The sequence below is a fragment of the Bombina bombina genome, chromosome 6 (assembly GCF_027579735.1).
Source record: "Bombina bombina isolate aBomBom1 chromosome 6, aBomBom1.pri, whole genome shotgun sequence".
Classification (NCBI taxonomy): Eukaryota; Metazoa; Chordata; class Amphibia; order Anura; family Bombinatoridae; genus Bombina; species Bombina bombina.
In genome coordinates, this window is record NC_069504.1 from 1,120,362,419 (window position 1) to 1,120,377,495 (window position 15,077).

The window sequence follows — 15,077 nt, forward strand, 5'->3', positions numbered from 1 at the left end:
CTGCTGCATGGATCTGGGCACGGGTAGTCACAGAGTTAACATCAGCGGGACCCATAGGAGCGTAGGCAGAAACAAGGGGGGCCAAGTCATTTCCAAGAAGAACATCAGCAGGTAAGTCCTTCTTGACCCCCACATTCACAGGTCTAGCGCCCACTCCCCAATCCAAATGTACCCTGGCAACAGGTAGGCTGAACACATCGCCCCCTGCTAACCTCACAGCCACAGTGTCTCCCGTGTACTGTTTCTCAGACACCAAGTTCTTTTGAAGCAAGGTCATGGTAGCACCAGTATCCCGTAGACCACTGACCTTCTTCCCATTCACTTTAACCAGTTGCCGGTTATTCCGATGGGCAGCTTGCACAAGGTCTGCCTCATGTAGGATGCTCCAGCATTCTTGCGCCTCTATGTAGCGGGCCGTAGGCTGAGGATTACGTGGGATTCCGCCGGCGGGTCTTCTCCAGGACTGCGCTTGGTTCGCTGCATTTAGGGGACACTCTGGTCTTTTGTGCCCTAGTTGCTTACATCTAAAGCACCGAATAGGTTGTGAGTAGCACCGCAAATTGAACAGGGCTCTCTGAGGGTAGTTCGTGGCCGGAGGCCGTGTGGTATAGCGGTGCGCCGGGGTTTGGTAACTGGCAGCTGCTGGGGTGACTGGGGGTCTGTACTCCACTCTAGCAGGGGGCTTAGTGGTAGCAGTGTCCAGTTTGCGGGCATCCGTATACTCATCTGCCAAGCGAGCCGCTTCCTGCAGGGTGGAGGGTTTACGGTCCCGAACCCACTCTCGAACTCCTGCGGGTAACTTGTCGAAGCAATGTTCCAACAGGAATAGCTGCAGCACCTCTTCCCCAGATATGGCTTGGCACCCCGCTATCCAGTGAGCTGCTGTGCGGTGCACCTTACATGCCCACTCAAGGTAGGAATCTCCAGCTAATTTAACAGTGTCTCTGAACCGCCTCCGGTATGCCTCCGGTGTAACCGCATACCTGGAGAGCAGAGCCTCTTTTACAGTATTATAATCCCTGACTTCCTCATCTGGAATGGCCCGAAAAGCCTCTCTGGCCCGGCCGGATAATTTTCCAGATAATATCGTGACCCAGTCCTCTGCGGGTACCTTGTGTAGTGCACATTGCCTCTCAAAATCCGCAAGGTACCCATCAATCTCTCCTTCTGTTTCCAGGAAGTTTTTAAAAGCTGCAAAATTTACTTTTCTCTTTTCCATCTTAGTCAGTATTGTAATAATCCCCCTCTTCCTGAGGTTACTGGCTTGTGTAGTTGCTCTTCTGGGCGATAAGGTTCATTCCGTCGCTGCCACCAATGTTACGGTACCAACTGTGTACCAAGGGTTAATACCAGATGAACAATGTCCTGCATAGGGAATCAGCAATTCACAACCCAGCCAGTTTCAGGTTTAAAACAGAATGACAACTTTATTTGAAGGCAGCACACAGATTTATACAGGTTTTTGACCCCCCCTCAGATGGGGGTTGAAAGAATGTTGTACATTAGATAAAAGGGAGAAGCGCCCTTGACATGATACAATAGAATTATATTACTTAAATACTTTACTTAGGCAGATAACAACTTAAACACATTTGGCTTGTCTATTCACAGGTAAAACAGATTAACATATTAAGTTAATTAACTAGGGAAGAACGTTTACTCAGACAATCTGATGTTGGGCAGTCTAGTTAACATAATCACACAAAGACACAATCAGTTTACCCAGACAGACTCCTGAGACACAATCAGATCTGAAACATACATAGAATACATCTTATTACTGAATATAGGAACAGTTCTTATTAGCTATAAAGTCTTTTATGCCCACTTGGCTTATAGAGTCACAATTGCTCCCACAAGGGGCACTCACACCCTGTACCCATCCTGTATTTATGGATACAGGGTGACATAGACATAAGACAGAGTTATGAAAGTACATGGGGTGTCCAGCATATAACATTCCATATTTCCATGCAGTCTCTGGGTATCCTTAAGCCCATGTACCTCCAGCCCAAAGAATGTTCCATAACAGGCCCTCCAATGTACAATGGCGAGATTGGTTTTGTCACAGCTGGTTTTGTGAAACTCCAGAACCAACATTCATTTTGTAGCTAAGGATGATTTAAAAATTATCATTCACCGCTTATCTTCCTGGTTAAAATGACACGAAACTCAATTTTTTTTCTTTCATAATTCAGAGAGCATGCAAATTTAATCTAATTTACCTCTGTTATGAAATTTACTTTGTTCCTTTGTTTTATTTGTTGAAGAGTAAACCTAGGTAGACTATGGGGGCAATTTATCAAGCCCTTTCGGCAGGCTCTCACAAGAGAACCTGCACACCGTAATTAACAAGCAGCGGTCATCAGGCCACTGCATCCCTACCCTTTCGCCACCTCTTAGGTGGCAAATTTCAATCTCCGCAGTCTAGTCCGACCGGGGAGATTGACATCTCCTGCCCATGCATGATTGGCTGTGTGCGGGCAGGGGCGGGATTGCACACGATCGCAAAACAGAGCTTGTGTGCAATGCTGAATTCCACCAGGGGAATTCAGCCCACCAGAGGCGAGCTGCAGCAGACAGGGGCGCGTATATGCAATTGTTACCCTGCCCTCTAGCCCAGCCCACCCCTGGTCTTGTTGGAACCGTATTAATTCACACGGTTTTGGCCCCTCAGATAGGAAGGGACCCTCAAAGTGTTTTGTAGCAGGGGCTAAGCGCATTATAGAGAGGTGTTTTGTTCATGGAAAATAAATGAAGTTTAGAAAACTGATTTAGAATTGCAGTTCACAGCTCCAACCACCCAAGTCAGATACTCAGGGGAATAACACATTATCTAAGCATCACACATTATCTAAGCATCACAAATGTCTTATACACACAAAGACAACCAAATGTAGTGCAATAGAGGCCATTCTTCCTTAGCTTCTGGTTGCATGTTTTTTTAGTTTTCTCTTTTGCTCAACAAGTATTTATATTATTGTACACATATTAATAGAACCAAACAATCCAGCATTTGTGGCTGGGTATCAGGGACTCAGGAGGTTGATGGGGGCCCGTCACCATTTTGTGGGTGGAGCTGTTTTGGGAAGGGTGTGATTGTGGGGGGTTAGTGGGTGTGATCCGGGGGGGGGGGGGGGGTAGTGGGTGTGTCTGGGCAATTTGAGGGTGTGTCTGAGTGTTCCCTGGGTGGGAAAGAGGGAAATCTCAGGGGGACTTCAGGAGAGAGCACAGAATCAGGGACTGTCCCTCTCAAATAGCAAATAGGGACAGTTGGGAGGTCTTACAGAAAACCCTTTGTGAAGAGAAAAAATCAGCCATTTTGTGTAAATGATAGCTTCTTCCCAACAACGGGCTTTTCAAACATTGTATTTGTTGATAATATTGAAAAACATGTGCACATTTAGGTTTTCTACTGCTCTAAGCATAACACGCCCATTCCACTTTTCTTGACATTCTCTCGCCCATTTCCTCTTCCTAGCAAGTGCTTCCTAGTTCTTTATACAAACACAACCTGAAGTGGCCACCAGAAGCCAGGAAATACAGTATATCACAAAAGTGAGTACACCCCTCATATTTTTGTAAATATTTTATTATAACTTTTCATGCGACAACACTGAAGAAATGACACTTTGCTACAATGTAAAGTAGTGAGTGTACAGCCTGTATTACAGTGTAAATTTGCTGTCCCCTCAAAATAACTCAACACACAGCCATTAATGTCTAAACCATTGGCAACCAAAGTGAGTACACCCGTAAGTGGAAATGTCCAAATTGGGCCCAAAGTGTCAATATCTTGTGTGGCCACCATTATTTTTTAGCACTGCCTTAATCCTCTTGGGCATGGAGTTCACCAGAGCTTCACAGGTTGCCACTGTAGTCCTCTTTCACTCCTCCATGACAACATCACAGAGCTGGTGGATGTTAGAGACCTTGCACTCCCCCACCTTCCATTTGAGGATGCCCCACAGATGCTCAATAGGGTTTAAGTCTGGAGACATCCTTGGCCAGTCCATCACCTTTACCCTTAGCTTCTTTAGCGAGGCAGTGGTCGTCTTGGAGGTGTGTTTGGGGTCGTTATCATGTTGGAATACTGCCCTGTGGCCCAGTCTCCGAAGGGAGGGGATCATGCTCTGCTTCAGTATGTCACAGTGCATATTGGCATTCATGGTTCCCTCAATGAACTGTAGCTCCCCAGTGCCGGCAGCGCTCATGCAGGGACCAGACCATGACACTCTCACCACCATGCTTGACTATAGGCAAGACACACTTGTCTTTGTATATCTCACCTGGTTGCCGCCACACATGCTTGACACCATCTGAACCAAATAATGAGACCACAGGACATGGTTCCAGTAATCAATGTCCTTAGTCTGCTTGTCTTCAGCAAACTATTTTCTGGCTTTCTTGTGCATAATCTTTAGAAAAGGCTTCCTTCTGGGACGACAGCCATACAGACCAAATTGATGCAGTAGTCTGAGCACTGACAGGCTGACCCCCCCCCACCCCTTCAACCTCTGCAGCAATGCAGGCAGCACTCATACGTCTATTTCCCAAAGACAACCTATGGATATGACGCTGAGCACGTTCACTCAACTTCTTTGGTCGATCATGGCGAGGCCTGTTCTGAGTGGAACCTGTCCTGTGAAACCGCTGTATGGTCTTGCCCACCGTGCTGCAGCTCAGTTTCAGGGTCTTGGCAATCTTCTTATATCCTAGGCCATCTTTATGTAGAGCAACAATTGTTTTTATCAGATCCTCAGAGAGTTTTTTGCCATAAGGTGCCATGATGAACTTCCAGTGACCAGTATGAGAGAGTGTGAGAGCGATAGCACCAAATTTAACACACCTGCTCCATATTCACATCTGAGACCTTGTAACACTAACGAGTCACATGACACCGGGGAGGGAAAATAGCTAATTGTGTCCAATTTGGACATTTCCACTTAGGGGTGTACTCACTTTTGTTGCCAATGGTTTAGACATTAATGGCTGTGTGAGTTATTTTGAGGGGACAGCAAATTTACACTGTTATACAGGCTGTACACTCACTACTTTACAATGTAGCAAAGTGTCATTTCTTCAGTGTTGTCACATGAAAAGATATAATAAAATATTTACAAAAATGTGAGGGGTGTATTCACTTTTGTGAGATACTGTATATTTAATGCTGGACTAGGCCTGCACCCATTTAAAGATACAACCTTATCTAAAACGTGTTACACCAGACTTGTAACGCCCATACTTTGAGAACAAATGACAGATGCTAATTAATGTCTGATGTGCAAACTTTAGATATGTAAGAATCTACAAAAAGGTGTGTCTTAAGAATAAGCTACAAAGTAAGTAGCATAAAACAACATTATATATTTGATTTTTGTAATTACATGTGAAATATTCATTTTCTGCAAAAGTTCTTTACTATAACTTGTGTATTTTAAAACCACAGTATATTAATGACAAAATCACTGCAATTTCACCAGCAACAAATTACAAAGGAAACAGAAATGTTTCCGAGCTTTGAATGACCACATTGTTGCCTGAAGTTGGAACGTCCCTCGTTCATACGAAATACAATTGAACATATTATTTTAATGTTAGGGGAAATTAAGTGAAAATGGCCATCTGCAGTAGGAAAATGTCCTCTTTGTAAAGAAGCAGTTGTGTAATTATCAGAAAATGACAGACACTGACCTCCAGTCGTGCCTCCAGGGCTCGGATATGATGCGCTCCTTTTATGTTTTCTACTTGCAGCTTTTCACTGAATGTTCTGTTGTTGATTTCTTCTGAGAGAAGCTGTTCAATGAAATCAAGATGGTTTATAAGCGTCTGAACTGAGCAATAATGCAAATCAGCAGTCACATTCGCAGTTACAGCGGTCTAGATAAATATAGCTATTGTGTAGCGAGCTCACAATCGCACACCTTGATGTAAGCTCTATGGAGCACGGTACCCCTGGTCTTGTATTACTGGTATATTAAAGGAACATTATACACTAGATTTTTCTTTGCATAAATGTTTTGTAGATGATCCATTTATACAGCTTTTTTAAAAAAAAGAAAGTATAGTTTTGCTTCTTTTTAAATAATATTGCGCTGATTTTCAGACTCCTAACCAAGCCCAAAGTTTTAGGAGAATACGGTCAGATACCTACTCCAGCTTGCTCCTGTTTGTGTAAAGGGTCTTTTCATATGCAGAGGAAGGGGGGGGGGTCTGCTTTTTTTGCTATAGAACCACTTGCAGTGGGTCTTCCAGCTAACCTTTTCAACAGAGCTAAACTGGGAGCTTCTAAGTAAGTTTTTAAAGGGTTTTATACTGGATTTTCAGATCAGTATCTGTGCATCTTATTCTTTATAGTAGTGTCTATTACATGCAGTTATATGAAAATTGGTGTATACTGTCCCTTTAAAAGGACATGAGAGACAGATTTTTTTTTCTTGATTCAGACAGAGCATACAATTCTAAACAACTTTCAATTTTATTTCTCTTATCAAATGTGCTTCATTCTCTTTGTATACTTTGTTGAAAGAGCAGCAATACACTACTGGGAGCTAGCTAAACACATTAGGTGGGCCAATGACAAGAGGCATATGTGCAGCCACCAATCAGCTGCTAGTAGTGCATTGCTGCTCCAAAGCATACCTAAGTATGCTTTTCAAGAAAGAATACCAAGAAAATTAAGCAAATTAGATAATATAAGTACATTAGAAACTTGCTTGAAATTGCTTGCTCTATCTGAATTATAAAACTTTTACTTTGACTTAAAGGGACACTTAACCCAAATGTTTTCTTTAATGATTCAGATAGAGCAACAATTTTAAGCAACTTTCTAATTTACTCCTATTATCAATTTTTATTCATTCTCTTGGTGTCTTTATTTAAAGAGCAGGAATGTAAAGCTTCATAGCCAGCCCATTTTTGGCTTAGAACCTGGGTTATGCTTGCTTATTGGTTGACTAAATGTAGCCACCGATAAGCAAGAGCTATCCAGGGTGCTGAACTTAAAATGGGCTGGGTCTTAAAGGGACACTAAACCCAAAAATTTTCTTTCATGATTCAAGTAGAGAATACAATTTTAAACAACATTTCAATGTACTTCTATTATCTAGTTTGCTTCATTATTTAGCTATCCTTTGTTGAAGAAATGCACATGGGTGAGCATATCTAGATATGCTTTTCGGCACAGTATATCAAGAGAATAAAGCAAATTAGATAATAGAAGTAAATTAGAAAGTTGTTTAAAATGGCATGCTCTTTCTAAATCATAAAAGAAAAAAATGTGGGTTTCATGTCCCTTTAAGCTTTAAATTCCTGTTTTTAAAAAAAAGATAATTAGAGAACAAATAAATATTGATAATAGAGTAAATTAGAAAGTTGCTAAAAATTGCTGCTCTATCTGAATCATGAAAGAAAAAATGTGGGTTTAGTGTCCCTTTAAACAGGAAATAAATGTTAGATTTGATGGTTTATTCAAAGCAAAGGTTAACCTGAGAATAATATACAGATGTATTTTTTAAGTATTATAGTAGTTGCTTAAATATTGAAGAAATAAATGTAAACTCTAGTCTGTATAAAGTACTTTGGTTTTTATAAAGTAATTGCCACCGCCATTTTGAAAGCTAGGTTAACCTTTTTTAATTATTATTATTATCATTTATTTGTATAGCGCCGCCAAATTCCGTAGCGCTGAAGACAAATCGGAACAGATAAAGGAAACAGTGGAATATATCAGAGTTTAAGTCATTTTATTAATCATTTAACATTGCTATACTGCTCTTTGCTGTACCTAAATGTCCTCAGCAGAAGAGATTAGATAAGGGAAACCTAGATTTTTCAACATGGCGGTGTCTATTACTCTATTAGGGAATCCCTTTCAGAGTTGAATCACATAAAAAGGAGACAAAAAAATGCAGATGGCAGTTAAGGGGTTAAGTAGAGTAGGGAGCTTATTGTGGTGTTTTTTGTGGTTTAGGGGTTAATAGTGTAGTGGGGTAGTTTGCGGTTTAGGGGGTTAATAGTAATGGGGGGTTATGTCAGATTAGGGGTTATATTTGTAGGTTGTGGTACATTTATTTGGTTGTGTGATATATTTAAAAGGGATCCTTTTCTTAACGTCATCAATGTAGGTGGCGATGTTGCTTGGAATACATCGCCAGCATTGCCACCACTGAGATGTATAGTAAAACACCTTTAAACATTTGTTTCAGCTGCTTGGAATAGTTTGTTGGTTTATCGACATGGCCAGGGATCCCTTTTGAATAACTTGCCACCTGGCGGAACTTTCAATCATCGAACCTATGTATTGGTGTTTGAGTAAAAAACGGGAGAAATAAGATAAGAAAAAGTTTGTGTAAATAATTAGACATATAAGCTAATTAGGCCTGCTCTCCTTACAAGCTCAGCAACTTTCATTGGGTTGTGTTTTCATTGAACAATAACAGTTATTTCATATACAAAAATACACCTAAAAGAGAAATTCCCCGTACATTTTAAACCCTGCAATTTGTATGACGAGTTATTCGAACCCTATTAAAGGATAGTAAAGTCAAAATTAAACTTTGATGATTCAGATAGAGCATGTCCTTTTAAACAACTTTCCATTTTACTTCTGTTATCAAATTTGCTTTTTTTCTCCTGGTATCTTTTATTGAAGAGTAAAATTAGGAAGAGCTCAGGAGTGTGCACGTGTCTTTATTACTCTATGGCAGCAGTGTTTTGCAACATTGTATAAAAAAAAGCTACAATTAATGTTGCAAACCACTGCCCCTTTAAGGGGAAACCAGTTTTACACTACAGTGTCTCTTTAATTTTGACTTTCATGTCCCAGTAAAAAAAACGTTGCAAACAAACTTGCTTCATGATTCGAAACATTGTTATACTAAATAGCATATGCTGAGGCGGGTGGTGCCAGTCCTATTGACGTGCAGCAGGAATAGCCAGACAATGCACTGCTATGTCTCAGGATGGCAAACATATTATCAGCTCTTCTGGCAGGTTATAGCATAAAAATGTCTGCTTGACAGCTCTCAGGCTCTATTATTAAAATGAGAAGGAAATGTAATTATGGTAATCAGGGCAGAAAATGATCAGTTTGCAGCCTGGCCAGTCGGCATAATTTGTGCACAGCCTGCGTGACTAAGGCCGGACTGGCACCAGCATCACTGGCTGTGCAGATGGCCGGAAGCAAATATAGATTATCTTCCTCTATGTCCTTTATGCTGTCACCTCCTCTGTCTCCTTCCTCTCTCCTCTTGGTAACTACTTGACTCTTCCTTTCCTATTTCTCTCTCTCTCTGTTTTCCATTTCTTTTCCATTCCAATCTCTCTCTCTCTCTCTCTCTCTCTCTCTCTCTCTCTCTCTCTCTCTCTCTCTCTCTCTCTCTCTCTCTCTCTCTCTCTCTCTCTCTCACTCTCTCACTCTCTCACTCTCTCACTCTCTCACTCTCTCACTCTCTCACTCTCTCTCTCTCTCACTCTCTCTCTCTCTCACTCTCTCACTCTCTCTCTCTCTCTCTCTCTCTCTCTCTCTCTCTCTCTCTCTCTCTCTCTCTCTTCATTCCTTGTAACTTTAAGGGACAGGAAACGCTTTAAAATAGTAACATAAAAAGCTTAATTATCTGTAGTAAAAGCAGTTTTGCAATATACTTTTATAATGTATTTGACCCATCTTGGACTTCACAAGCCTAATATTGCCTACAGTGGTATCTCCAGAAATTATATCTGGTAGAACAATTCCAGTAGTCACAACAGAAGGGCGGTACTGGGTGTGCACGGGGTGTCAGATGTGCTGTGGGCAGGGCCTGATAAGTTGTGGGTGGGGTTGGGCATGCCACAGGAATGCTAGGGCCTGTGCTAGAATGGTGGGTGAAAGTAAGGGATTACCACCATTAAGGGGGCCAGACATTATGCTGGGGAGGTTAGTGTCCCCACTGGTGATGTCACTGTTTGTCACATATATATTCCTAATTTACAGTTTATCTTATAATTTCTGCTGAAGCCAACCCATGGAGATTTTAGTAGTGGCAGTAGCAGACTTCTGTCTTATGCTGACACAAGTCCAGGTTTGGCTCCTATTAATAAAGAAAGTGTGTGGGGAGTTTCTCATTTCTCTCTAAATGTAGCAAGCAAAGTGTTAATTTATCCTAATAATGTTTATATTCTGCTGGTATGTTAATCAATTGAAAGACTGCAGACAAATATTGTAATTACAAAGTGTTTACTGTCCCTTTAAAGAAAAACAAAAGTATTTTTTTTATATATATGTATGCATAAAATATTAACTACTGCATTGCCAATGGTCTATGCACAAAATAAGTTATTTTAAAGGGCCATAATACCCAAATGTTGAAAAACTTGATGCAGTATAGCTGTAAAAAGCTGACTAGAAAATATCACCTGAACATCTCTATGTAAAAAAGAAAGATATTTTACCTCAAAAGTTTCTCAGTAGCCACATCCCATTGTAAAGGACTTCTAAGCAGCAAATCAGTATGTCTGTCCCGGGACAGCGGAAGGAGCGAGCTTACGTGTACTCTCATCTTATTTCCCTATTCAGTTTAAGGAAGTTTACAATGAAATCTCATTAGAGTTAAGTGAAATCTCATGAGATCACAGTAAAAGAGTTCATGACCTCAGCACTGCTGATGCTGATTGGCTGCTGTTCATTTCTTCATTTTTTATTTTTTTTTACCTGCAGCTGAGCAGCAGCTGAGTATAACGTTTTACACAGAACTTACTCTGCTGAGCTGAGGAAATTGTGAGGTAAAATATCTTCCTTTTTTACATAGAGATGCTCAGGTGATATTTTCCTGTCAGCTTTTTACAGTTATACTGCATCAGTTTCCAGCGATTTAGCATATGAGTATTATGTCCCTTTAAAGCATTTAAAGAGTTTATTTTCTAGCAAACTTTACATTGTTTTGCATTCCAGGGACACACCACTGAATTGTAGCTTATCTTGGGGTCGATCCGATAAAAATCGTCGCCCGCAAAAGCTGGCGACGCCAATATTTGCGCGGGTTTGGTATCCTATATACGGCGTAACCTAGAAGTTACGCGCGTATATTTCTGCCGTCGCCCGTAGTTTTTTGGGCCATAGGCAGGTATACCAAACCCGCGCAGTTTGGTATCCAATATACAGCGTAAGGACTTACGTGGCGAAAATGGAGAAATCTTACTCCATTTTCACCTCGCCACAAAAAGCAGCCGTAAGAAGCCTTACGCTGACTATTGGAGCCCCGTAACTCCCTAAACTGGCTGCTAAAATAAATCTAACACCTAACGCATGCGCAATGTCTATCTCCCTGTCAACCGCGATCTGCTAAATAAAACCTAACATCTAACGCATGCTCAATGTCTATCTCCCTGTCAACCGCGATCTGCTAAATAAAACCTAACACCTAACGCATGCGCAATGTCTATCTCCCTGTCAACCGCGATCCCCCGCCGTAATCCCTAATAAAGTATTTAACCCCTAAACCGCCGCCATCTACATAAACTAACCCCCTACTGTGAGCCCCTAAAACCGCCACCATCTATATTAAAATTATTAACCCCTAATTTAATCTACCTACCCCGCCGCCAGCTATATTATCTATATTAACCCTAAGTATATTATAGTTAATATAGTTATTATATTATATATATTAACTATATTAACCCTAATTATATTAGGGTTAATATAGTTAATATAGTTACTATAGTATTTATATAAACTATATTAACTCTATCTAACCCTAACACCCCTAACTAAATTCTTATTAAATAAATCTAATTCATATTATAAACTAAAATATTCATATTTAAATCTAAATACTTACCTATAAAATAAACTCTAAGATAGCTACAATGTAATTAATAATTACATTGTAGCTATGTTAGGGTTTATATTTATTTTACAGGTAAATTGTTAATTATTTTAACTAGGTATAATAGCTATTAAATAGTTATTAACTATTTAATAGCTACCTAGTTAAAATAATTACCCAATTACCTGTAAAATAAATCCTAACCTAAGTTACAAATACACCTACACTATCAATAAATTAAAAAAACTACAAATATCTATCTAAAAATACAATTAAATAAACTAAACTAAATTACAAAAAAAAAAAACACTAAATTACAAAAAATAAAAAAAAGATTACAAGATTTTTAAGCTAATTACACCTATTCTAAGCCCCCTAATAAAATAATAAAGACCCCAAAATAAAAAAATTCCCTACCCTATTCTAAATTAAAAAAAGTTCAAAGCTCTTTTACCTTACCAGCCCTTAAAAGGGCCTTTTGTTGGGGCATGCCCCAAAGAAAACTGCTCTTTTGCCTGAAAAAAAAACACAATACCACCCCCCAACATTACAAACCACCACCCACATACCCCTAAACTAACCCAAACCCCCCTTAAATAAACCTAACACTACCCCCCTGAAGATCTCCCTACCTTGTATTCACCCAGCCGGGCCAAATTCCTCATCCGATCCGGGCGATGTCTTCCAGCAAGCGGCAGTGAAGTCTTCTTCCATCCGCGGGATGTCTTGAAGCAAGCGGCAGAGAGTCTTCTTCCATCGGCGATGTCTTCAAGCAAATCGGCATCTTCAATTTTCTTTCTTCGCTCCTCCGCCACGGAGCATCCATCCGGCATGACGACTTCCCGACGAATCAGGTTCCTTTAAATGACGTCATCCAAGATGGCGTCCGTCGAATTCCGATTGGCTGATAGGATTCTATCAGCCAATCGGAATTAAGCTAGAAAAATCTGATTGGCTGATTGAATCAGCCAATCAGATTCAAATTCAATCCGACTGGCTGAACCAATCAGCCAATTATACCTAGTTAAAATAATTAACAATTTACCTGTAAAATAAATATAAACCCTAACATAGCTATAATGTAATTATTAATTATATTGTAGCTATCTTAGGGTTTATTTTATAGGTAAGTATTTAGATTTAAATAGGAATATTTTAATTGATAATATTAATATTAGATTTATTTTAATAAGAGTTTAGTTAGGGACGTTAGAGTTAGATAGGGTTGTTATACTTAATATATATATATATATATATATATATATATATATATATATATATATATATATATTATAATAACGATATTAACTATATTAACCCTAATATAATTAGGGTTAATATAGTTACTATATATAATGTAATAATTATATTAACTATATTAACCCTAATATAATTAGGGTTAATATAGTTAATATAGCTGGCGGCGGTGTAGGGGGATTAGATTAGGGGTTAATAATTTTAAAATAGATAGCGGCGGGGTAGGGGCTCACTTTAGGGGGTTATAGATTTAATATAGCTGGCGGCGGTTTAGGGGTTAATAACTTTATTAGGTTGCGGCGGGGTTTGGGAGCGGCGGTTTAGGGGTTAATACATATTTTATTGTTAGGATAGTGAGGGGGGATAGCGGATAGAGGGTTAGACGTGTCGGGATATGTTAGGGAGGCGTGTTAGACAGTGCGGGTGATTTAGACTTTAGTCAGGTTTTGTAGGCGCCGGCAGTTTCTAACGTGCCGTAAGTCACTGGCGACGCCAGAAATTTGTACTTGCGCAGATTTCTGGACATCGCTGGTTTGTCAGACTTACGGCACTTTAGCATCTGACGGCGCCGTATATGGGATAGCTCGAGTTGCGAGCTGAAACTGCGGGCGACGCGGGTTCCCTCGCTTGCGCCGCAAACTATGATCTATATCGGATCGCGCCCCTTATCTACTCTTCTGCAATCAATTAGGAACAGATATAAATGAGCTCACACACATATCAAACAATAATTTTTCAAGCATGTAGCAGGGTCATGGTAACGATCACAGAACACACTTTAGCCTCTCAGGTTGCAATAGAAGAACTACAATTTTAAGATTTAAATTACAGGAAAAGCTTGCAAAATTAATAATGGTTGAATTGCAATATTATTTCAGTGTGTTATTAAACAATTTAAGAACAATTACATTTTTACTTTAATCTGTTAGTTTTCCACTTTCATTTTTAAGAACTTTCTTAAATGTTTCTTATTCCCTCTCTGACATTAAACCTGTCCATTTCAACGAAAAACTGAAACCTAATGTATTGAACAACACATAATACATATGCTGTTACTTATTGTGTACTATATAAAAACAAAAATCAATGTAGCCCAATCCAGTTTGTTTTTTCTGTTTCTTGAGATATCCCTAAGCAGATGGCCTGTATAGAAGCTATAGTTTATTTTAAAGGGATAGTAAACCCCATATTTTTCTTTCATGATTTGGACAGGACATACAATTTTAAACAACTTTCCAATTTACTTCTAATATCAAATTTGCTTCATTCTCTTGTTATCCATTGCTAAAGGAACAGCATTGCACTACTGACAGGAAGCTGAACACATCTAGTTAGCCAATCACATGAGACAAATGTGTGCAGGCACCAATTAGCAGCTAGCTCCCACTAGTGGATATGTGCGTATTCTCTTTCAACAAGGGATACTAAGAGAACGAAGCACATTTAAAAATAGAAGTTAATTTAAAAGTGTCTTAAGATGACCGGCTCTATCTGAATCATGCACGTTTAATTTTGACTTTCCTATCCCTTTAAAAGGCAATATATGGTTTGTGTGGACAACTCATTACAAAAAAACAAAGCAACAGATAATTCTGTAATTGATGTTTAAATATAAAGAGCATAAAATAACTTAAAACTGAAGAGATTCGATTCATTTTATTAACAACATATCTGCATAAATATAAAATATTTAGTGCTAGATTACAAGTGGAACGGTATTTAATGCTCGAGCTAACTAAGCAACAAGTAAGTTTTTTGCTCACGTTGAGTAGCACTCAAATTACAAGTTGAAAGTAAACTGTTTTCGCACGAGCGCTAACCTGATGCACGCACAAAGCTGAACTTAGGATATCAACCGCACGTTAACGTATTCCCTTATAGAAGTCATTGGAGCGGGAAAAAAACTAACGCCCTACTCGTGCTCAAACATGTGCGCTAACCCGACATGAAGATATAAATATTTCTCATTCCAATGTTCTTCACATAGCAGAATTTGTTCTTTTTATTCATAAA

At 39.5% G+C, this 15,077-nt stretch overlaps 1 protein-coding gene across 1 annotated transcript in view; it reads right to left on the bottom strand.

Annotated features, from left to right (window-relative positions):
* LMNTD1 (lamin tail domain containing 1) overlaps positions 1 to 15,077 on the bottom strand; it is a 392,761-nt gene that overhangs the window by 164,286 nt on the left and 213,398 nt on the right. The window contains exon 7 of the mRNA XM_053719705.1: positions 5,695 to 5,796. Within this exon, the coding sequence (XP_053575680.1) occupies positions 5,695 to 5,796 (102 nt within the window). The remainder of the gene's footprint in view (positions 1 to 5,694; positions 5,797 to 15,077) is intronic.